The following is a 26,341-nucleotide window of genomic DNA, read 5'->3' on the forward strand; positions in this document are numbered from 1 at the left end:
TTCAGAACAAAAAAATCACCACCAAAATGAAGTAAAAATGAGGTTATAATCATTTAAATTCATGTGGAGGAGGTGGAGCTTCTACAATCTTTTTGGAGCCCACACACAAGCCACAGCCCTGACGTTGCCGTAGCAACGGCCCGCGGAGTAGAGAGAGACGCTTGGAGTGACTTGTGATTGGTCAGATCAGGCCGTTCGGTCCTTATCCCCACTCTGATTTGCTTCATCTACTGTCGTTCTTACAGGGGCTGCATCGTGATTGGCTAGCTTCGACATTCGCGCCCGCCTAGGAGAATAAGCTCTTGCAGCTGCATGCAAGTAAGAAAAAAAGCAAGCGGAGGAGGTGCTAGGATAATGTAATGAGTTGAAGCTGGGTTGTTTTGAGGAGTAAAACGTTGTTTATTTCACTCTACGGTTGACTGAACATTCAACCTTTGTGTTTACTTGGAGTTATACAACGCTGGGAGAAATGTAGGGGCTTTTCGGCCGCATTTGTCTTTGCCTCACGATGGAGGAACCTGCGACAAGGCAAGTGGTGAAACCACGACTCGTTAACGTTAGCTCAAACCTAACCGTTTTTTAGTTCAATATTATTGGCGTTAAACCTGTGTATTCAATTGTCTTTAAATAGTTGTGTTTAAAATGTAGGGCGATGTACGGCAAGTGTGTTTAAATAGTTCGCTACACTTTTGAGTAAAATAATATTGACATTACTCTTCACAGAGAGTTGGAGATGTCCCTGTCAGACGGTACCTCGGACGACGAAATGCCCTCAACGTTACCCGCAGAGGGCAGCCACAGTGGGAGCATCCGAAAGGTGAGACACACACACACACACACACACACACACACACACACACACACACACACACACACACACACACACGGTGCATGTGTAAACCTGAGGAAAGTGTCTGATAAGGGTCTGGATATCCCCCATAGGTAGCCTAGTAGGTGGATCCATTAAATCAAGAGTAAAGTAACTGCAGACTCTGGACTTTATGTACAAGATAACTCCCGTTACTATACTGTAATCTGTAGGTCCTCCTTCTTTTGTTATCATCATAGACAGATAATTATGTTACATTAAATAAACAAGAAAACAGCCTTTCACGTGAAAGACATGACCCCTAAACCTCAAATATGAGCTTTACCCTGATGGTATTTGGTTACCTTCAGAATGTATTGTATTAGTCTTAAAAACCACTTCACCCACATTATTGAAACAAACATTGTCTCATCTACCTCTATTATCTCATTATGGTGATAATATCAGCTGTGTTTGCCTGAGTTTTGAGGTACCAGCCTCTGAAACATCTGCCATCATCTCAATACAGTGGAGTTGAGTCTAATTTCGACTGTGGAGCTCAAAGGAATGAAAAGTAACATTTGAGAAACACCACAGCAAAGTGTCTTTCAAGAAACAATTGCCTGGTTCCTCTGGATAATCTACAAACCTCAGTGTTAACTGTTGTCATACAGACTGTTTCATCAGTAGAAAATGCTGACAGTGAAGTCTGTAGATCACATTAGTTGCAAAAAAAGCTGGAAGTTTAATGCCATTTTACCATGAAATGAGCATCATAAATATAATTTCAATCACCTCTTTTGCATTGAGGAGGCAGCATAAACCGCAGAGGAGGAGATCTCAAAACTTTACCGGATAAAACTCAAAGTATCTTTAAAACAAATAAATTCAGATACATGGTTTTCAAAGTAAAATATTTCAATGTTTAGTATTCAGTGGCTGTAAAGTTCAAAGACTTAGACTATGTCTCTTATTTGCTTCCATAATCTCTGGCTAGGGAGAACAAAAATGTATCTAGTTATTCCTGTGAGCTGACCCTTTTAATTATCGTAAGATCCTCTGGGTGTGTTTGAAAAGTGAAACCTGTTTTGCACAGGTTTGCATTTGTACTGACACTGATATCATATCATGTATAATATAATATACAATAGGGCCGGGTTAAAATAATTAGATTCTCCTTTGTTTGAGTGATCTCATATCATTAATAAAATCTAGAAATCAATCTTTTCACATATGCCTTTTCACCATGGATAAAGTACTTCAAAAAAACTTTTGGGGTTGTCCATTCCTTATGTAAACACTAGTCCCTGGTTTGAATGGGAAAACATGGCTGGAGATAAGGAATGATTACAGACATGGTGCCCTTAAGCAAGGCACCTCACCTTCTGCTGCTTGAGTGTGTAAAAGACTGTGATTGTAGCAGCAACATACAAGTGTACATGTTTGTATCGGTGTTGCTGAAAAACATGTGTGCTTGATGAAAATCACCTGGAAATGGAAAGTTTTTTGACACAGGCTTTTTAGACTTTATCTGCATCGATGTTGAGTAACCTCCATCCTCCTGCCCTCCCGATGGTTGAGCAGAGGTGGGAGCTCGGCCAGAATCCTAATCCACGCAGGCACTCCGAGGATTACTTGTTGTGTGCATGCTAAACAAACACTTTAACTGGGTGAGAGGGAACAAGAGAGATAAAGGGGGGAAAGAGTGTAAGAGAGTAAGGAGCGTCCGTATATATACTGTTGGCGGCGACGGGGATAGAGAAGGGGATGCAAGGAGCCACAAGGATGAGGAAAGGGAGTATTTTAGTACGTACAGCTGCTCCATCTGTCATGTTACTGTACATCTGTTTACACTTTAAGTGTGAAACAGTGGTGCATTGTGTGATGGATTGCTAATTTACTCAGCAGACATTTAACAATCAGCTGTTCTGGTGTTATTGGCAAAGGTTTTAAGAGGCCATAAATCACATCACCAGATCCTTTTTAAACATATTATCCTTCTGGGGAGAAGGTTCTAAGCAACTGTGATTTTAGACCCTTTTTTAGGGGGGCTCAAGCCCTAAATTTCATCTCAGCCCCCCTAAAAATCATAATAATAAAACACTTCAATTAAAAAAAAATTTTGTGCTTCAAGTTAGAGTTTGCGAACTTGTCTGTTAGTGACAGAGGACAAACAATTCCAGGTTCAAACAGGTTCAAACAGGAAACAGGTTTAATATCCTGTGTGTCTGTCATCGATGCTATCCACCTGTAACCCAGTCAAGGAAAGGGTTAACAGAAACGTAGTGTTGGCCAATCAGAGGTGGTTGTGCCAGACTCTCACCTTTGGCTGAGTCTCTATCTGATCTGTCAGAGGGAGAGCAGGAGAAGTTTAACGTTGGTAGTTCCCAGAGAAAGAGAAGAAGTTGGTCATTTCACGGCACAGATTAGAACCCACATTGAAACATAAGCAACTCAAATTTCAGAATTTTAGAACATTGTGTCAAATTGGGTTGTTATTACTGTGACTTATAAAGTGTCAGGTTTAGTTCCATCATAGTGTTAATAGTGTCAAAAAACTGACGTTGTTGTTCAGTAGTTGGCTCAGAGATTGTCGGCTAATAAAATTACTGATTTACTTCAGAGCAAAAAGTCCAGTTTTAGTTTAGCTTTCTGTCCAGGCTGTGTTTTTTATTTTTTTTATTTTGAATTTGTGCTGAATGTAGTCCACCGTGAGAGATTTGTCTTTTTTGATTTCTTACCTAGAAACACTCTTCTTTTTCAACGCTTGAAATAGTCAAACTTTCTGGTGTAATGAATCATTCATGAATTCATCAGTTCATCACTTATTTGGCTCCTCTTTTTCTTAATTTTCCCCGCAGGGATGTGATCCTTTCGCCCAGACTCAGCGCAGTAAGCTGCAGCACCGGCGAGCTCGCATCAACCAGCAGATCAACAAGGAGCTGCGCATGAGAGCCGGAGCAGAGAACCTGTTCAGGTGAGGTCAAAGTTAGGCGGGAAAACTTGAACATTGCCTGGCCGCGGTTTCATCTGTTGAGGGACTTTTCCTGCATTGGACATGTTGAACATAATGTGGATCACTGAGCCAGTTTACGACAATGAAACCTAATGCAGGTCTCCTCTGCATTGGTGGTTCTTTGTTAGCTTGTTGGCTCTGTCACGTTTGTGGTGGTGTCCTGTGATGGGAAAAGGTCAGAGATCACTCCCCTCCAACACACACACACACACACACACACACACACACACACACACACACACACACACACACACACACACCAGCACCACCCAGTTTATGGTTTGTGTTCACTGTGTCTGTCTGCTTGTGTGTCTTCTCTACTTCTTTAACCATGTTTGTGTCTCCTCTCACATTTTCCTACTAAGAGTTTTTTTTGTACTCTTACAAAACGATAATTTAAAGAATATGAATTAGGGCTGAAATGAACAATTATTTTCATTGTAGATTAATCTGTCGATTATTTTCTCCAGTTATCTATTAGGTGTTTTGTCTGTTAAATGTTCGAAAACGTATGAAAAGTGTAGATCAGTGTTTCCCAAAGACCAAGACGACGTCCTCAAATGTCTTGTTTTGTCCACAACTCAAAGATATTCAGTTAACTGTCAGGAGTGAAGAAACTAGAAAATAGCTGGAATTCAAGTTTCTTTTTAAAGATTTAAAAAAAATCAAAATAGTTGTCAAGTCATGTAATAGTTGAAAACGTATTGGTTAATCTTCGCAGCTCTACACGGTTTCCTTTTTCAGCTAAACTGTGCTGGCTTTGCTTTTTGAAGCTGTTTGCTGTCATTCACACAGCACACTAGAGTTTTATCGGTGGAGAAATGAGGGAAATGAAAAAAAAAGAAACGGTGGCAGAACATCAAAGTATTCTCTCTGAGAACATTAGCGTCATCCTTATCCCCCTCCAGCTTCTCTCCGTGTCTCGGGGCCTTTGCTTTCTCCCTCTGACTGTTTCTCAGGCTCTGCACTTTTGTTTTCCATTTGGAGGTAGATCACTACAGAGCTTGAAAGTATACATTTAACATATGTACATATATTCGGTCTACACTTTTGTTGTGGTAGTTTTGAAGAACCTTCACAGCATAATTAGTCCGCTGTGCAAAACTCTGCAAACACTCCTTTACTCATAAAGATTCAACTTGGGAGTAGAGGGAGTAGAGGGAGTAGAAGGAGGAGGAGCCACTTAATTAAAGCAAGGAGCAACTTTCGTCTGCCTTAGTGGTGCCGTGTCAGAATCTAATAAGATCAACGCACAAAACAACAGTGTCTTTAATTAAAAGACAACCAAGGGCACCTCTCATTATTATCTCCAGACTTGTTTGGCTGCAACCAATTAAGTTTGACAAAGATCTTTTTTTCAGGGATCTATGGATGATAGATAGCAGGGCTACCACTTATAATAATTTCCATTAGTGTTTAGTCTACATACAGGAGACCAAGGTGACGTCTTCAAATTAGGTCTTTTGCCTGACAAGTGGTCCAAAATCTTAAGATATTTAGTCAACAAGTACAGGGTTTTCCCTGCCATTATAAGGTTTAGGTGCAGCAGCCGAGCCGTTTTGGGCAGCACCGAAGTCAAATGAATGTCACTAAAAGACATTTTTTCAGATCTCATGACCTTTAGTTGGACTTCTTTAGTAAGTTTTGTCTTTAAGCTTTTTGCGTGCTATTTATTTATTAGCCGCTCTAGCTTTTCCAACATCTTAGACACGGATATGGGAATTATAACGGTCCAAAATGATGTGTAAAGGGACAGAAACCGACTACAAAGAGACACCAAATGACCACAGAGAGCTAAAACAACCCCAAAGAAAAGAAAAAAAGGCCAAAAAGAGACACAACATGACTACAAAGAGACGCAAAAACCCTCAAAGACACACAAAATGTACGGGGGAATTGCTTCATCTTTTTTAAATTGAAAAACTTAACATTTTTCTTGAGGAAGGACGCCTAAAGCCCCCCGCCAAATACGCGCACCTAAGTCTTCCATTAAGCTAGGGAAAACACTGAAGTATATATAATTAGAGCTGAAATGAGTCGTTGATTCATTGATTAGTCAATCGACAGAAAATCAACTTTTTTGATAATCCATTTATTGTCATTTTTCAAAGCAAAACACCCAAAGATGACTTTGTTTTAGCTGTTTAAATGTGATGATTTACCACTTTTCTTTGTCTAATGTTAAAGTAAGCTGAATGTAGTGTTGGTTAGACGAGTAATGTGAAGACATTGTCTCTGGCTGTGTTGTTTTCTTACCAATTTCTGACATTTCACGATCAAGCAATTAAAGTAGGTCCCCCTACAGGTTGGAAGCAGAATTGTCCATTACTGCTGTCGTAATGTCTCATTATGTCTCATTCGAACTACAGATCCGCTACCCGATCTGGCAAACAGCTGTAATGGACAATTCCGCTTCCAACCTATAGGACGACCGAAGTGGGAAATGTGCTTTTGTGTTGCTTTAATCGAGAATATAATCAAATGAAAATAATCGTTAGTTGCAACCCTGCTGTATGTAAAACAGAGAAAAGTAGTACATCCTCACATCATCATAACATGAATGTCTTTTTTTTTTATTGATAAATGACTTAAAAATGTAATTTAGTTAATAAATGAATTCATTTTCTGTTGATTGATTAATCAACTAATTGTATCAGCACTAACGGGCAGATTGGAGTATTTCTTTAACAGGTAGTCACTCTTTCTCCCCAACTCCATTTTTGACTGGATTCAGGCTGTTATTCTAAAAGGTGATGACTCAGTTTAGTGGAAATAAAACAAGCGCTCCTGCCCTTTCTATTGGCACGATGGGTCACGGAGACAAAAAGCCCCCCCCCCAGCACACACAGCCTGCCGGCCTGTAATCAGCCGGCTTTTTGTCCTGTTCTCATGCAGAGATTCCCAACGGAGCCCCGGCAAGCTCATCCCCCACTTATTTGTCTGGCACTGTCAGACCTTTTCTTTTTTCTGTCCTCCCCCTTTCCGGTCAACTGGAATAGTCCACACACACAAAACGTCTCACTTTCACTTCCCTCACTCTGACACTGATGTGGAACTGGGTCGTGGTATGAGTGCCGGTGGGTGGGATGTGATTGTGAGGATGGGGTGGGGGGGTGCTAATTACAGATGAAAGAGGGGTTGTAAATCATCACGTGATTGGCTGATGTAGACGTCATGTTGTTTGTTTGAGCTGAGGGACAGTTACTTGTTTAGGTGTTTTGTTCTCTCAGTCAGTTTGGTTATAAATATACTGAAAAAACAGCTCCTCTGATACTTCATGTCTTTCAGTCAGTTCATACACTCAGAGTAAGAGAGTTCTTTTCTCCCCTTAAAAGCTGCAGTGTGGTGTGCGTGCAAGTGGGTGTGTGTGAAGGGGATATTTGGCAGCCCATTTAAAGCTGACTAATCAGATTGCCCTTGGCTTGATCCTAGCTATAGGTGTGTGTGTGTGTGCGTGTGCGTGCTGATGAAGAGAGAGGTGAAGGCAAAGTGGTCTAACTGGACAGATTAACATTATTCACAGAAGCTCAAAGGTGAAATGTGTGTTTGAGCCGAGTTTGGTCACGTGTTAAAGAATCACAACTCTCAGATTCTCCACAGGTCAGTGATTGTCATTAAGAAAGGAAACGATAGCTGTTTTAGGAACATCTGCCTCCTAAAATAAGAGCATTTTATTAATCCCGAGGGAAATTGTTGTGCACCAGTTGCAGTACAAATTAGGAAAGAGTGCTAATCTAAAAAGGCACATTGCCAAAAATATACAGTAAGGATCATAAGTTGCTGTGAGGTCTGTACAATTTATCATGTCCAATTATATTTACTGTACATACATGTGTAGCCTTTTTTAAAATCAATTCAATTAAAAAAATCTATTTGATAATATTAACACGTTTTGGTTCAGTTTTAGAAGGACCTGTTTTAGAAAAAAAGTTCTGTCTTTTTCCTACAAGAAACTAGTCATGTCCAAAAATGCACCACCCCTCCATTTTGTTCTTTTTCAAGTCTTGCCTTGGCTGCAAGTGTTTTTTGTAAACTGATGTGAGCGTCTGTGTTGTCGTTGATCAGCAGAGTCAAACCCCCTAAATAAATGGAACAATAGAGAAAATACTGTTCGCAAGGTGTGAATTTAAACCAAGAAATAGTTTAGTGTAAGCAGTGGGGTAACAGCACCTGAGAATAAACGGGTGTGATTGATGTTATCACTGATTTAACATCAATGATATATGCACTGTGTAGCAGCCAATTTAGAGGGGTGTGTGTGTGTGTGTGTGTGTGTGTGTGTGTGTGTGTGTGTGTGTGTGTGTGTGTGTGTGTGTGTGTGTGTGTGTGTGTGTGTGTGTGTGTGTGTGTGTGTGTGTGTGTGTGTGTGTGTGTGTGTGTGTGTGAGAAATGGTTTCAAATTCCCTCCAGTGGCATTTTTTGTGGTCAGTTTGCCACTACACACTGAATACATTAAAAAAAAGAACAGGTTCGACTTAAATTTACACTCAAAAAGGGTCTTACTTTAATTAGAGGGAACTGAGTTTACTATGTGTGTGTTCTGCCATCAATGAAGGAATAGTTTCTCCCCAGATTATATTGTCTACTCACGTTCTTCATGTCAGTTGAGAAAAAAAAGAGTTGACAGTAAGCTTGACAGGTCTGGCATTTTGGTGAAAAGCAAAGACTTTGTGAGATGATGGATAAGTGTACATTTTCATCTTCAGCTCTTGCAACCTGTTTGCCCAAAACATAACCACACCTTCTGATGATTCATCTAATGACTCGTTCAGCACAGAGACCTTTCATATATCTTTTACCTGGAACACTGTCTATCAGTGTTTCCAATATGTAGATTGTATTTAAGCTGCCCGACTAAAAACCTTGTGTCTCTTTAGCTGCGTTCATTATTTCTTCCCCTCTGTGTAACTGTATATTTATTCTCAAAGTCTGCCAGAATGATGCATTCATGTGCAAAATATCAGTTATCTTCTTAATTCAGTGCTGTTTTGCAAGCCTGTTAATCACTAATGGTATTGTAATCTGGTCCTCTTTGTGCTTTAGACACACACAACTCCGTCTTGTCATATAATTGTGCAAGTGGAATTTAATGATTGCATAATTAGGAGGGTTTCCTGGACAAGTGTATATTATTAGCTACCATGGAAACCCAGTGATGCCTCAGACTTCCAGGAACATTGTGTGTTGTTGACCTCAGACCCCCCAGCAGTGTGAGCTGGTTTTACTCAGCACTAAGACACCCCACCCCCTTCCCCTTCTGTTAAAAAGGAGTGGAGAGTCTTGAAGTGAATGAACAGAGGGTGATAGAGGAGAGGGTGGAGAGATGAGATAGTTGCATAAATTAAACTCCATTGCTCAGTGTGTTTACGGGCAGAATGTTACGTTCATGAATGCAGATTTACGCCTGCACGGCAGTTTTTCAAGGTAAATTCTGTTAATTCTGACGCTAAGCTAAGTGTGACAAAGCAACTACGGAGTAATGGCTAATGTGTCTTTGCATGAGTAAGTTAAGCCGTTCTCTAAAAATGTCAGATTTGTTTTGTATTTTGTAAATTTCAGACCTCAGTGTTTTTCATTCTCAAATGGCAGGGATCTGTAAAATGAGCAACAGGTGGCAAACAGACGAAGAAGAAAGGAGATGCATAACAGTCAGGTTTATTGACAAGTACTGTAGGTACATACAAGGAGTTTGCTTTGGTATTTTTGTGCATAACAATACACATAGTAAAAGAAAAAGGCAAGTAATGCAAGTCAAGTAATGTATATAGAAAATTAATAAAATTCACAATACACTACTGAATAAATACAATACTATACAGTACAATATATCTGTTTTTAAAGTGAAAGAGCTGGCCAGTTTTGTGCAGGAATTGCAATGTTATTCATTCAATTAAAGTATACTTTAAGAAGCACCCAAACTGAAATGTTTATTGATACATACATGATAATGTCACGAATTCTAGAAAAATATGCATCATATACTGTATAATTTGTTAAGCTCTAGGGCTGCAACTACTGGTTATTTTATAATCCAGGGGTCTGTGAATTCTCTTTTTCAATTAATTGATTAATCAATTTGTCTAAAAAAATGTTTGAAAGTAGTAAAAAATGCCCATCACAAGTTCCCAGAGCAAAAGTTGACATCCTCAAATGTTTTGTTTTGTCTGACCAACAGTCCAAACCCCAACGATATTACATTTCTAATGATAGAGAAGAAAGCAGCAAATCTCTCAAAGCTCAGTTTGAAAAATGTCTGGCCTAATATAAGGAAATTTAATTATGGAACGAATGAAGGTTAGCTAGAGTGTCTGTGATGTTGGTGACTTAACTTTCTTCTGCTCAATGGCAACAAAGTACAGTCACAATAACTCTCCTTTTCTCTGGTCACATTGGAAATGCAATGTTATAGGCTGTAATGTGTGTGTGTGTGTGTGTGTGTGTGTGTTTTAATTTCTGCAGAGCAACAACCAACAACAAGGTGAAGGAGACGGTGGCTCTGGAGCTCAGCTTCGTCAACTCCAACCTGCAGCTGCTCAAAGAGGAGCTGGAGGAGCTCAACAGCAACATGGAGGTCTACCAGACAGACAGGTACACACACACACACACACACACACTTCTATACTTGTGAGGATTGACATAATTCATAACCTAAACTAAATTGTAACCCGCAAAAACTGCTCTTTAAGAAATGAGAGCCAGAAAAAATGTCCTCACTTTACAAAAATGTCCTTAAACTCTAGGTCTACATCATAAATTGGTCCCCACAAATATAGAAGTACACATAGAGTAGATACACACAGTGCACAGTGTGAGTACAAACATGTAATGGATGCTTGTTTTCTCCAATTATAATTCTCATTAGACTAATGAGAATGACCTGGAATTCATGGGACATATAATAATAATAATAATAATAATAGGGCCATGGTTTTTAAATGGACCATCATTTTGTGTGTGTGTGTGTTTGTGTGTGTGTGTGTTTTGTTTGTGTGTGTGTGTGTGTGTGTGTGTGCACGCAGTCCTTCACAGCCAGGAGGTTTTTCCCTCTGCAGCCCAGGGTTATGGGAAGGATTAATCCCCTGATTAGAGTGTCATTAATGGCCCTGTGGCGTGTGTGCGTGTTTCGGTTCGTGGTGAATGGGAGGGGGTGACTGGGGGGGGTGTCAGGGCCAATACGGGTTAATACTTGGCTTTAGCTTTGCTTATTAGCCGGATGAAGTACCGATCAGTGAGCCTGCTGGGTTTGAAGACTAGCAGATGGCGTGCTGACTTGACTGTAGCTATAACCTGCACTGTGTGTTTACATGTTGCTGTTTACATATTGTAACCTGTGAAAGATTACACACACCACACATACATGCTGTAAGTATTTCTTTTTACAGTGAGGCTATCAACGTTCCCATGATCCCACTCGGATTAAAAGAAACCAAAGAGGTGGACTTCACAGTTTCTATCCAGGTGAAGATAACCTCTCATATTTCACTCCCTTGATTTTGTTTTTTATCAAATTTCCGTTTCCATGAGAGAAAAACATTTGTTAGTGAAACAGTGAATGTTTTATTTAAAATATTACAACAAGGTTGAGGAGGAACATTGTTGTTTTAATTTTACAAGCAGTATTTCAGCTTTGATGCTACTTTTAAACGGAAATCAATATACTGTACATCGAGTGGTCTGCTTTATTTATTGTGACATATTCTGAATAACCCCCTTTCAAAATGTCTTTCTTATGTGGAAAACTGTGAGAAGAAGTTGCATTTCATCACACATTGGCATATAAACATTACTTATGTAAATATGTTCCAAAGCTTAATGTTTTGACTTAAACATTTGCTGGAGTTTAAACTAAAGTGAAAACTCTTTAATAAAGACACTCCCAATTATTTCTAGTAACCTTTTTGTCTTACATATTTGTTGAAAGGCTACTGAGGGGAACCAAAAGCTCAGTCAAGTCCTCTGCCATTTGTTCAAATATTAAGGAACTGATTTGTGATTATGTGACTGTGTAATAATGTCTTCCCTTACAGGACTTCATCTGTGAGCACTACGGAGAAGACAGCTCTCTGTACGACAAGGAGATTAAAGAGCTTATGGAGCTCAGACAGGTTAATAAATGCACTCATACAACTTCATACAAAACTAATCTGTTGTTCATTATAGGGGGTTGTAGAAAAAATGTAGGATTTACTTTAAAATATCTTGAAAGGTCTGAAACTTGCGGTCTCCTTGAAGTTATGTGTCTTTGACATTAGATATTTACTGTATGTGTGCTGTTGTTTGGGTTAGGCCATGCGTACACCCAGTCGTAACCAGGCCGGCCTTGAGCTCCTGATGGAGTACTACAACCAGCTGTACTACCTGGACCAGCGCTTCTTCCCTCAACACAGGAACCTGGGTGTGCAATTCCACTGGTAAGGGACATGAGCGCTTTTTTTGTGAAAGCCTGAAGGTTATTAAATCCAGAGATACTATATTATGACTTTTTATGACTTTTTTTATGACATACTGTACGATTACTTTTAATTATTTTTTTTCGACACACTATACTATAACCTTTTTGACTTACTGTACTGACTTTTTATGATTTTTTTTTCCCCCCTGACATACTATACTATGACATTTTATGACATACCATGACGTTTTCATGACATACTATACTATGACTTTTTACGACTTTTTATGACATACTATACTATGACTTTTATGACATACTATACTATGACTTTTATGACATACTATACTATGACTTTTTTCATCACTTTTTTCAACAGACTATATACTATGACTTTTTATCACTTTTTTCGACATACTGTACTATTACTTTTTACCACTTTTTTGACATACTATACTATGACTTATATTACTTTTTCATAACTTTTTTCGACATACTATGACTTTTTATCACTTTTTTGATATACTATGACTTTTATATTACTTTTTCATAACCTTTTTTGACATACTATAACTTTTTTTAATACACTATGGCTTTTTATGACTTTTTTGGAAATACTATGACTTTTTTTGACATACTATACTATGACTTTTTTATCACTTTTTTGACATACTATACTATTACTTTTATCACTTTTTTTCAACATACTATACTGTGACTTTTTTTTTTACTTCTTATGACTTACTGTACTATGACTTTTTATGATTTTGTTCCCTGACATACTTTACTGACGTACAATACTATGACTTTTTATGAAATACTATACTATGACGTTTTACGACTTTTTATGACTTTTTTATGTCACACTATGACTTTTTATGACATACTATACTATGACTTTTTTTATGACTTTTTTATTTCACACTATGACTTTTTGATGACATAACTGTACTGTGACTTTTTTATGACCTTTTATGACTTACTATACTATGATTTTTTTCAACATACTAAACTATGACTTTTTATCACTTTTTTTGGACATACTATCTATCACTTTTTTATCACTTTTTTGTGACTTTTTTCAACATACTATACTGACTTTTTCATTACTTTTTTCAACATACTATACTATGACTTTCTTTGGACTTTTTTTATGACATACTATACTATGATACCTATCTATGAACATATACTTTTATATATAGTATATGATTAATGACACACAAACAGAATGCATGAGTGCATAATTTTATTCCTCCTTCTCTGTCACTCAGGTACGACTCTCTGACAGGCGTCCCGTCGTGTCAGCGTACGTTGGCCTTTGAAAAAGGAAGTGTGTTGTTCAACATCGGTGCCCTGTACACACAGATCGGAGCACGGCAGGACCGCTCTGTAACAGCTGGCATAGACCGAGCTGTAGATGCCTTTCAGAAAGCTGCAGGTATTGCACCAGTACATACTTACCTGAAGCATTGTTTTGCACAAAAGTCTGTTCACCTTACCTGCTAAAATATATACTGTATATATATTTTTTAATTCACCTAGGGCAACAACTAATGGTTTTCCTCATCATTTAATCTATGTAATATTTTCTTGAATTAATACATGCTTTATTCTATTCAATGGCAAAACAAAATGAGATGTGTCCATTATAAGAGCCCAGGGTGACATCTTCAAAGCTTGTTTTGTCTGACTAAAACTCTAAAACCTAAAGCTTTTTAATTCCTAATGATATAACACAGAGGAGAAAAGCAGCAAATCCTCAACTATAAGAAGCTGAGACCGGCCAGTGTTCAGCGTTTTTGCTTAATACATACATTGAGTAATTGATTAATTAACAAACAAAATAATTATGTTTTTGGATATTTGTATGTTTATGTCCTTTCCTTGCGCAACCTTTTTTCAGGTGCATTTAATTACCTTAAAGAGAATTTCTCCAATGCTCCCAGTCTGGACATGAGTGGTCCGTCGCTCTGCATGCTGGTACGGCTAATGATTGCCCAGGTGCAGGAGTGTGTGTTTGAGCGTGTCACACTCACCACACAGGACACGCACTTCACTTCCCAACTCCGCCTGGCACAAGAGGCTGCACGGGTGAGATAACACGTCTCTGGTTGTGTTCTGTTGTCACTGTTCCTATCTTGTGATTCTCACTCTGGACGTGTGTCCTGTAGGTGTCAGACGTCTACATGTTAGTGCAGCAGACCATGACGCAGCCTCTGATGAAGGACTACGTGCCGTTTTCTTGGGCCTCCATGGTTCAGGTCAAATCTGAACACTTCCGCGCTCTCTCGCACTACTACGCTGCTGTTGCACTCTGTGATCACACGTGTAAGTCCAACCAAACCACACAGGATATTTCATTTCATATTTTTAGTGGGTGTTTTACACAATTGTAACCTCTGCAAACACATTCAGTTGTTTTAATATTAGGATTGGGCATCGAGAACCGATTCCTACTTGGAATCGTTAAAAGAATTACGATTCCAGTAGAATCGTTTCTTTATTGGAATCGTTTGGAGGATTTGGTTTCAAATCTGGTCATTGCTTCCCATTTTAATATTTTAAATATTATATATTTTAACATAGGTTTGGATTCCGTAGCAGCCAGGTGTTTGTTGTGTTGCGGCCTTGGAGCACAGTAAGCGGCGCTCTAGTCTGGCTTTATTTTACGTTGAAAAAGCCCTGTAACTGCAACCCACCATTGACTCAAATTATAAATTTCCTCTTATTTGTGAAAATAGGCATGTGACCCGTTTCAACTCCACCCTTTAAAGAATCGGAATCGAGAATCGATCACAACCGGAGTCGAAAGGAAGAATCGGAATTGGAAACAGAATTGTTAAAATCCAAACAATGCCCAACCCTTTTTAATATTAATGGCCTTTTTTTGCACATAAGAGATAAGTACATGTCATACTGTACATACTGTATACGAAAACTTACACTTACTGTACATGTACAGCTTAAAAACACTGTGCAGAAGAGGTGACAAGCTGAGGGCTTGTACAAAGAGCCATCCTTAAAACTAAAAGCAAGATAATCAAAAGATTTGAATTATAAATAATGAGGGACGGATACACATTGTACATAAATAGATCGCTTTTGTGGTGCAGACTTTGCCCAGTTCAGTTGGTGATATTTTGCAAAGACTAATGTTTCTTAAGGCTGGATGGCAATCAAACTATTAGCTGCCTAGGCAATGTGAATACGATCATTTTTTTTCTTTGGATCATTTTTTTTTCTTTGGATTCAGCCACTTAATTCAATGCTCACCCTTTGATTATCCTTACCCAAAACAACTGTATTTCACAAGTTAACTTGGAATGTCTTGTTCTGTAGTGTCTGCTGAGGAGGACGAGGGTGATGAGGAAGCAGAGAAGGCTTTCCTCCAGTTCTATGTCAACGTTCCTGCAGGGCCACCACTCAGCCAGGTGTTACGAGACCCTGAACAAAGAAGAAAGCTTGGTGAGTTCAAGGGATATGTTTATATTTAGTAGTATACTGATGAAACCATCTATATTTTCCCCTCCAAGCCAGAAGGCTGTCAGCCGGTTGCCTCCCAATCTCCAGCTCACTTCCAGTCACCCCCCCTCCTCCTGCATCCTGACAGGGCGTGTCTACATTCCACTGTAACCACACCCATTCATTCACTTGCAGGGTTTCACCATAAGGTGGCGCTTCCTTCACAGAGTGTAGTGAGTTAAGCTACCATTTATTGTACATTAAATGCTTTACTACATTGAAGCTATCCCCCAGAGACATGTAGCAAATCAAGTTCATTCCAAGTCAATGATTTCTATTCAAGATTCAAAAAGTTTTATTGTCTAATATGTTGCCATGTTAGAACATTTTCTTTTCATTGAAGGCAGAGTGTGTGTGATGTGTCAGTAGCATGAGTTTTGTATATGTATTGCATTGGGAATGAATGACTTTGTAGCCAGAGGCACTCTGATCCTTCTTCCTGATGGTAATAGCTCAAAGCTTTGGTGGAGGGGGTGGGAGGCATCCTGGATGATGACATTGGATTTTCTTTCCACTGCTTGTATATAAAGATCAGATGGCTGTTTTTGTGGAATGCCTATGATCTCAACGGCTTGCCTGGCTATCCTAGCCAGCTTTCTCTTGCATTTGTTTGGTAGGAAGCTGTACCAAGATGTGATGTTGAAAGCAATGACAGACTCTATCAGTGACTCATATTATATAATATTATATGCTATTTGTGTATATGTATATGTATATATATATGTGTATATATATTTGTATATATATGTATATGTATATATATATATATGTGTGTATATATATATATATATGTATATATATATATATATATATATATATATATATATATATATATATATATATATATATACACACACATTATATATATATATATATATATGGGCTGTCAAAAAATTTAATCTAATTAATTACATACTCTGTGATTAATTAATCGAAATTAATCGCATACATAATTAACGGTGCCTGAACCGATACTTTTTAAGAAAGTAAAAAAAGGGTACTAAACAACAGTTGGTGACATTAAACAACGGCTTGTTTATTGCTAAGGCCATATGGTCAAAATTTAATGATTTAATAATAATGTATAACAATAAAAATAACTTATTTCACTAGTAAATTGCTGTTGAATGACAAAAACAACAACCAGATGGGAAATGGACATTTACAATAACTTCAAATGCACCACGAGGCTGTAGTTTACCAGCTTCATTGAACGCACCGGCTGTGTTGTTTCTCCGACGGCAGCTGCAGATTGTTACATCCCGGTGTTGAATCCTCTACAGTAAAACACAGTCGCACTTTACACCTTTAACGTTAGCTGTCAGCATTTTAACAGTGTTATAATCCAGCTACTAGCTAGCGGTAGGCTAACGTTAGCTGCTGTTGAGTATTGTGTTAACTAGCGTCACGTGCAGCGGTGTTTGTGTTTCCTGTAACGTCTGTTTCAGAGCAGCAGAGAGAAGCGCAGACATATCAGTGGCACCAGATTGTCGTCTGTATGCAAACGGCAATATGGAATGGATTAATCTGCGTTAATTTTTTAACGCGTTATTTTTTCTCAGATTAATTAATCGAAATGAACGCGTTATTTTGACAGCCCTTATATATATATATATATATATATATATATATATATATATTATACAGTAGTGATAGCCTACTGTTGTAACTGTTCTCTAGTCTCGCTATTATTTTGTTTTATTATTTAGTTATTGTAATTTAGCCTTTAATAAGGCCTACATTTGTTTATTTTACCCATGCACAGATAAAATGTCACTCATTTCAAAGGTTAGGCTATATAACCATGTTCCTACGGTGGCAATTTTACATACATTATAGCCAAATTAAATTATAAAATGAAAGGATATTTTGCTGCCTTGTCGTCTTTACTAGTTAATATATGGCTTCATCTGTATTTAGTTTAGATATAAAGCAGTATCAAGTGTGTGAGAGGGAGACAGACAGATGTAGTGGAGGCCTTCTGTCCTAAAGAAAACAAGCACCAGGTATCTGCTTCAAGTAGCAATTATATTTCTGTGAAGGTCAACTTTGTGCAAACATAAGGGAAGTCATTTGCCAAGTATGCCCCTCTGGGTTAAAGTTGAATTTAAGGTGACCTATTATGCTTTTCCGTATTTTCGGAATTACATATTTAAGGCATATCTATAATGTTACAATGTCAGATTTTTATGTTAAACGTGCCCAAGCTTCAAATAACGAGGTAAACGTATTTTGCGGGTTTTTTTTAAGCTACTGCTGTGTTTACATTGTCACATGTAGCTACGTGCTAAGTCAGGGGCAAGCTTTAATCTTGGCTGCCAATGTTGTTAATTTCTCCCCAATTTCCGGTCACATTCCTGCTGAAACATATCCGTTTGTGTATTTGGTTTGGAAGCCTTTATTGGTGTTTTTTCACAGTACAAAGTCCTGCTATATACTCCGTTGCAACTGGACACCAACTGTACAGAGACAGCATCAGCGGAGATGCGGAAACGCGCTGACCAATCAGAGCAGACTGGGCTTTTTTGGGAGGGGGGCTTAACACTAGAAGTGCCGGAATTCCATAACTACTAGAACTGCCGTGAGCGGTCATTTTGACCGCCAGATTCCAAACTCTATAATCTCTCATGATACATACCTAATTGCGATATTGTATTATGTGTTGTGTTAGGATATCTTTAGAAAAACGTAATAACACTGAAATGTACATTTTAACGAGTTTAATTATACATTTGAGTAGTAATACGTGTTTCAATAATTCATATCATGGCATAGTAAACCGTAATTATTTCATACATTCATATCCCAAAAAATATGGTGTGGAAATTCATTCAACTTAACTCATAACAGCCAAATAACAATTAAAAGTATCTTATTTGAACATTTAGCTATTATTTATGTTTATTTATATTAATTATGTATGCGATTAATTTCGATTAATTAATCACAGAGTATGTAATTAATTAGATTACATTTTTTAATCGATTGACAGCCCTAATAAAGTTATATAAACATGTAAACAGCCACCGGCCATCTACGTGTTCCGCGCCTTTCACAGAGCGAGCGCCCGGCGCTTGCCTTCTGATTCAGAACAGAGTCCATCCACGCCGTATTTATTGTAGTAGCCTACGTTACCGACTCTGGCTTTGCCTTCGGCCCATCGGTGATGCCCACACTTGTTACTTGAGACCGCTAGTTACGTTTCTCTGACAGAGACTATGGTAGTTACTAAGCAACCAAGATGCATCTTCAACCGCGCGAAAAATTAAAAACAGTACAGCGAAAATCCGAGCGGTCAATATGACCGTGTGCGGCCGAAATAGGTAAAAGTGATTGTATTTTCTTTGCCTTTTGTGTAATGTATATAAAAACTATTTTAAATTAAAATACAGACTCTTTTAGGAAAAGTCAGGCAGCAGCAGGGATTGTATTTTCAGCAAAGTTATTACACATATAAATTTCAAAACGGTCAAAATGACCGTCATGGCCGTTCTAGTGTTAAAGAGACAGGCGCTCCTACAGAGCGTCTCATACAGAGGGTGAATACAGGTGCAGCAGCCATGGGCAGTATGAGGAAAAAATTTTAAACTTTAAAGGATGTAAACATGTTGTAGTACAAACACAAAATACAAGTATGAACCTAAAAATGCTATATAATAGGTCCTCCTTTTAACACATTTTTAAAAAAAATATGTCTGCTTACACTTATGCAGGTAAAGCTCACCTGCGGCGTGCAGTAATGAGACATGAGGAGGCCATGCGTGTCCACAGTCTGTGTAAGATCCTGAGGAAGATGGACATCCTGCAGGACGTGCTGTCTCTCACACACAAACGCTCTTTGGACAAGTACTCGGAGCTGGACAGAGAGGACGACTTTGATGAAACTGCAGAGGCTCCAGAGATACAGTGTAAGTATCTGTGTTTAAGTCAATAATATCAATAATATGACTCTATGGTTAAATAAGAGTACGTGATTGTGGTTTCTTCTGTTGACAGCTCAAACCCATCAGAAACCAGAAATCACTCCAATCAACTTCTCTACAGTCCAAGTTACTGATGTCTTCCGAAGACTGGTAAGACATATTCATCATTAGAACTAGGGCTGTCAAACGATTAATTTTTTTAATCGCGATTAATCGCCAAATTTCTATAGTTAATCACGATTAATCGCATGTTTTATCACATGAAGAAAATTCTATTATTTTGCATTTCAGAACTGTTTTTAAGTACATATTAACAATGGAAAGCCATTCTTACCAGTGTATCTTAATTGGGAATCAAATGAGTGCAAAGAAAGTTACTTTATGAACTTGACTTTAAGATTTGTAATTGTTCATTATTTATTTACTGTAAACAAAAGAAAAATGTGTGAATCTGTCATTATTGCACAATTCCTACAAGTACCTAACCTATCTGAGATGAGAAAAACCAGATGCCACAGCAGGACATTTGTAACCTTTACGTTTTTCTAATAAGGGATGTAACAATTCTGGACAGAAAAGGGGGTGGACAATGTCCCAAACGACAAAAACAGTCAAAAAAACGATACAAACAACACAGTCCTAAAACCGTATGCTGATATACATAGTTAATATAGTGTGCAGTAACTTCTAAATAATGTTGATTACTCACTGACGTCCAGTGATCACCGGTTAATGAGACAGCGTTTGCAGCAGTTCCAGTTGGGCTGCTTTCTCCGTGTCGTACAGGCTGTGTATGCGTGAAACTACTGTCCCCCTCGACAACTTTTTAAAAGTAAACTTTCCATTCAGAATCTTATTAACATCCATTTTGGCGTCTCGCACTCACCATCCACTCTAAACTTGACGTTGGCCTACTACTCTTTGGCCGGCTCGCAAGCCCAAACAAGTGTGTGCGGCGTGCCTGTTGTTTTGTTTCCAGTCTAGCTAGATCCAGTGTGGTGTTGTAGCATGTGTAAAAAAAACTACAGAGTTTGCTAGGCCAAAAAGAATGTTAATCTCGCGATACAAAAATTGACGCCGTTAAAATGGGTTTGCGTAAACTCCGTTATTAACGCGTTTAACTGACAGCACTAATTAGAACTGATATTAAGATAGCCATTAAAAAACGGCAGCACCACCTACTGGTACCTGAGTTGAAGATGAGTCTTCCCTGTGCTGCAGGGGCCTTTGTCAGTGTTTTGTGCACGGGCTCGCTGTGGTCCGGTACGTGTGATCTGCCTGCAGAGGAGAGAGGGTGGACTGGGTCTCACGCTCAGAGGAGACTCCCCCGTCCTGGTGGCTGGAGTGGTGCCTGGAGGCTGTGCAGCGGTAAGACAGACTCCACTGACCTTTCACGTGCATCAGTTACAGCAGAACCGCTCGTCTTCCACATCCTGGATAACTATGAGATGGTTAGAAGCAGTACAGCAACACACACAGACAACTCGCTTGGTCTCCTTTGTGGTGCAGGGAATTAAATCCCTCGAAGATCCATTCCAAAAAGAAAAGACGTTTCAGTCCCAGGGACCTTCTTCAAGACACCTCAACTTGAGAAACGTGTCCTGAGTAAGGTCCCTGGGACTGGAACGTCGTCAAATGAATCAAATGCAGAGGTATAATTTTCTTTTTGAAATGGTTAGAAGCAATTACAACAGTTGGATTCTCAACTACTTCACTAATATACTGTACATCGGATTTTTAAGAAAGAAAAGCAATGCTTCGATGCTGTTTTATGAATTGGTCCATAACTCGCAGCTTATTTAAGTTTTCTCTCCATTTTCTTCTTCTATTTCTGGGAACATTTCTGAGCTGTACTGTGTTTTCCATAAACTGCAGTGAACGGTGTCTCTGGCCAGCAGCAAACTCAATAATCTTTTGTTTTGTGCAGACATAAAATCCAGCTGAAAATCTGTTTAAACGAAATGAAATGAAATCTGCTCCTGGGTATTTCTAATAATATTTTCTTTCTGTAAAATCTGAAAAACAATGACGCTGTATCTACCTTGTAACTAGCATCACAACAATCTCAGTTATTTATGTGTATTACAGTAAAGGTACAATTATTAATTTCATAAAGGAGACAAGTGGGCTTTTTAACAGTGCACCCTACAGGATGATGTTGGAACAGTCTAGCTTGAGTTTCAGACACATAGTAGTTGCCCTGCGTGTGTGGGGGATGACGATTAGTTGCAGTATTTGCAACTGAAAGTGCATTACTCACTTTTCAACCCTGTAGAAAATGAAGAAATACCTCACTATTTTGTATTTTTTATTTTTTGGGATGTCCCGATTCCAAGTATCGGATCAGAGCTAATATGGGACTTTTTTGTTAACTGATCGGGGATTGGCAGTCACCCCGATCACCTTACTCCGACCATTTATGTCAGCGGAGCACAATTTATGGCAGAACGTAAACTCGCAAGTAACTTGGCGTTGCTCATTAACATGGCAAAATGTCAGCAGTGTGGAAGTATTTTAAAGTAGAAAGTGAAAGCGGTCCAACATCCACTTGCAATATCTGCAATACGATCGTTTCGCGAGGTGGTACAAGTATCGGATCGGGACTCGGTATCGGCAGATATTCAATATTTAAAAAATCGGATCGAGATTGGGCACCAAGAAAAGCTGATTGGGACATCCCTACTTTTATTCCAAATGTTTGTGTGTCGCGCAGGAGGCCGGCTTAAGAGAAGGAGACTACATAGTAGCGGTGGACGGACAGGACTGTAAATGGGCCAAACATGGCGAGGTGGTCCACATGCTAAAGAGCTGCAGCGACAAAGGAGCGGAGCTCAGTGTGGTCACATTACACTCCCATGATACACAGGTAAGTACGTGTGTTTGAGATGTCAGTGGCTGCTGTTTGATTAGGCTTGTTGGAGATGAGCCAGGCCTGCGCAGAATCGATCCCCGTCGATCGTCGCCCAACGCGTGCCGGTTAGATTTGTTTCTGAGTTGATCCCGACTTGTTCTGACGTCATGGTCAACGATAACCTCACGAGATCAGGGCGGCCACAGTTTTGTGAGCCAGGCGCTGCATTTGCTTTCCACTGACTGCAAGACCCAGGGCATGATGGGAAATGCCAGGCTCTCAGCTGATTGGTTAACAAGTGACTCAACATGATGACGTTTCATATAAACTTTGTATTGTTTTTGAATTGGCGGTTTTTGAATTGCTATTTGTCTGATTTAGAGGCTTATTCTGTACACACCACATGTTGTGTGGCTGATAGTGACGTTTAGAAGTCAGAGAGACTAAATCCGTTCAGATTACGGATCATCTACAGTCTGTCAGCAACAGATCGCGTGTAGAGCATTTTAACAGCTACTCTGACTTAATAAAAACAACTGGAGACTGTGTACAAGCTGATATATGGGTCTGATAACATTGTATGAAATCGGAATCGGACCTAACAAGATGTGAGTGTTTCTGTGACTTCCTGTTCAGACTGAAGGCTGCTGGAAACGGCTGGAAACTGTTAGACTTGACCGCGGCTTTTTGTCACCACCCACTGCTGCCGCCGCCTGCTCTCATCCACTTTACAGGCGAGGCGCAGCTCATCTCAAACGTGCCGATTGTGTGTGTACTCACCTGTGCAGTGACCAAGCCATTACCTGTGTGTGTCAGCAGGTGGAGAGGAGGGCCGTCATGCTGTCTCTAGGCAGCGATAAGGAAAACGCTCGCCAGCGTCTGCTGGGTGGAGCTAAGGGCCAGAGCTCTGCCTCCTTGTTGAACTGGAACAGGAAGAAGAAGAGGGAGGGAGGTGGGGTCACTAAGAGACTAGGAAGCACTTTCAGTCTGTCGTTTGGTAGCATCCAAGACACGGAGGCCATGTACTGAGACAGGAAGGCAGAGGAACCACTCAGGGAATGACAGCAGCGGCGCACGAGGTACGATCAGGACCGCATTCAGACTGACGGTAGTGCTGCACCAGGAAGCATCAGCAGGGGATGCTGCCGCAGAGAGCTCTGACACAAAAGCACAAGGTTAGTCCAGTAAATTGTTCCTGGCTACAGCACAGTCCAATCAAATATGTGGAAGCACACATACCAGGTCGAAAACCTTCTAATATGGAGCTTTTTGCTAATTTTTACAAAGCGTGACGAGCTAACTATTTTTGCCATGGTCATTTTCCAGAGTGATGTGTACTTCACAGGAGTCTAAAGGTGCGAGACAGAACTCAAGGAAAGGTTTAGATGCAGGGTTAGGGTTGGGCATCGAGAACCAAGTCCTACTTGGAATCGTTTCAAAAATTACGATTCCAGTAGAATCTTTATTCTTAATTCTTTATTGGAATCGTTTAGAGGATTTGGTTTCAGATCCGATCTTCGCCTCCCAATTTAACATGGGGCAAGTTTTTGTTTCCGTAGCGGCCAGGCGCTTGTTGTGTTGCAGCCACGGAGCACAGTAAGCGGCGCTCTAGTCTGGCTTTATTTTACTTTCCTCTTATTTGTGAAAATAGGCACGTGACCCGTTTCAACTCCACCCCTCAAAGAATCGGAATCGAGAATCGATGAGAACCGGAGTTGAAAGGAAGAATCGGAATTGGAATCAGAATTGTTAAAATCCAAACGAAGCCCAACCCTATGCAGGATGGTTAAAAAATCATTTTGAGACAGCACTCGGTTTGTAAAGTTTTACAGACGGCCATCCTGTTACTCCTGGTTTGCTCTGCTTCCTGTTAGACTGAGCCAACAACTGAGACTAACATTTAAAAAAAAAAAAAAAAAGTTATTCCAAACAACTAGTGACTAGTGAATGGGTCAATTAACCAACGGCTAACTAGCCTAGCATTTTAGTCTTGACGATGCTCCCAGCTTGTGAATGTTGAGGTCTGACGGGAATACAAAGATCTTTTCCTGTTTTTTTGTTTTGTTTTTTTTTAACCCAGATTCAGACTGGCAATCTTAATAGTGTTTTTGGAGATTACTCTAAACTGGAATTGGGTTTTATCAAAAAATGAGTCTGACTTTGTTGACTAAGGTCAACACATAACGCCTGTTAACATCTATTCTTTGAAGACCTCCACCCCTGCGTCACTGGATATACCAGCGTCGTAGTTCCTGGTGTCGATGCTTTAGAAAAGCAGAGATTGGATCACATTCGCTCCCTTCGCAGCTGGCAAAATCTTTAGTGTATAATTATAAAGTATTTTCTGACACAAAACATATGTATTGTAACATGAATGACCATATTTATTGTGTCTTATATCATCCTCAAGTGTTCTCTGAGGTTACAGAAAACCGTAGCAGTCCCCTTTTTAAACTCCGTTCATTCACGGATACTCTACGTTGTACTTAACGTAAGATAATACGTTTGTGTTTAGTTTTGTCATTTTCAGATGATTAAAAGCACTTCAGAGGTTTTGATCCAAAGTTTTGTAGTTTGGGTATTTTTAAATGCACTGTGAATATCGAAAAGGACAAATCTCTTGTTTATAATGTAGTTCTGACCTGGGGTCCGTTTCAGAAAGCAGGTTTAGTGAAAACTCTGAGTTTGTTAACCCTGAGATGAGGGAAACTCTGGGTTTTCTGTTTCAGAAAGAGAGGTACCTTAAACTAACTGAGTCAGTTACTATGGTAACTGAGCCTGTGAACCTAACCTGGTCGGGAGCAGCTTTTCTTCTCTCAGTCTCCTCCCTCTGACACAGCGCTCTTTCATTTCCCCATTCATTCATCCAGTCTGTATCAGGCGCATTTTAGCGCAGTTTGTCATCAGCATGAATAAATAAAACCGGGTTGGTTTATTAACCGTGTTAGGCAGACTATAAAACGTTTTTCTTTTCTTTTCTCAAAACATGGCATTTCCTTTTGTTGATGATCCCGTTGATGAAGAAGCTGCATTATGGAAAGACAAAAAAGTCCAGGGTGCTCAGGAAGTTCATAACATGTTTGAAGGTGCTCTTTGGGGTCGGGAATTCAATTAAGTGTAGAAAAAAAGGAAAGTCCAAGGCACTCTTCTTCAAAATTATTTTAAAAGCCTTTATTTTACTGGCTATTTCACAATAGAAAGTTTAAAAGACATAGGGAGAAGCAACCCACGCGTAGCGGCACAGACAGCCTTCTTCAGGATGTGACGCGTTTTCATTTCCAGATAACCTCCTATTTGAGCGGTATTGTTTTTCTTCCCAGTCTATCAGTTCTGCAGTCTAACCTTATCTGTCCTCAGATCACTAACGTCACCCATCGTGGACATGCTCTACATCCCAGCACATTCTTTGTGTCACATTGTTTTTTTTGCAAACGGCAGTTTTCTCTACTACACTGGTGACAAGTGGTGATGAAGAGCCATTAAAAAGAAATAAATGATTGTAAATCATAATTCTGTTAATGATGGTGCTGCAGCCTCAGAATGGGATTAGTAGCGGTTTACTTTTTCGCCCGCAGGATTGCGCCTAAATGAAATAGGTGTAATACCATTCCAGTTTTCACCTGTGATTAAATATGAAATTAATACACTATATTAGAGCTTACGCAGTAACTCGAGCAGCAATTTTCTCCCACACCAATTCTCGCTCTTTTGCAGCAGCCGCTGTGTTGCTTTTTTTAACTAAATATATCTTCAAACTCGCTGTATGTCCGCAGGAGTATTTCTGCCAGCCAGTTTGTTTGTGGTTGTTACCATGGTGAATTGTAGT

General features: G+C 39.4%; 1 protein-coding gene across 2 annotated transcripts; it reads left to right on the plus strand.

The window, feature by feature from the left end:
- Positions 1-727: 727 nt before the first annotated feature.
- Positions 728-26,136, plus strand: rhpn1 (rhophilin, Rho GTPase binding protein 1). 2 transcript variants are annotated; one of them, XM_078258312.1, is made up of 15 exons: positions 728-817; positions 3,670-3,785; positions 10,284-10,412; positions 11,207-11,282; positions 11,852-11,929; positions 12,111-12,235; positions 13,491-13,657; positions 14,123-14,310; positions 14,391-14,547; positions 15,559-15,684; positions 19,455-19,649; positions 19,738-19,814; positions 20,886-21,032; positions 22,378-22,530; positions 23,332-26,136. In XM_078258312.1, the coding sequence occupies exons 1-15, from the start codon at positions 734-736 to the stop codon at positions 23,542-23,544; spliced, it is 2,031 nt and encodes a 676-aa protein (XP_078114438.1). In that variant the 5' UTR covers positions 728-733; the 3' UTR covers positions 23,545-26,136. The 2 variants fall into 2 exon arrangements, with proteins under 2 accessions (XP_078114438.1, XP_078114439.1); XM_078258313.1 differs by having other exon boundaries at positions 23,335-26,136.
- Positions 26,137-26,341: the final 205 nt, after the last annotated feature.

This window comes from Sander vitreus, chromosome 9 (genome assembly GCF_031162955.1).
Source record: "Sander vitreus isolate 19-12246 chromosome 9, sanVit1, whole genome shotgun sequence".
NCBI classification, from domain to species: domain Eukaryota; kingdom Metazoa; phylum Chordata; class Actinopteri; order Perciformes; family Percidae; genus Sander; species Sander vitreus.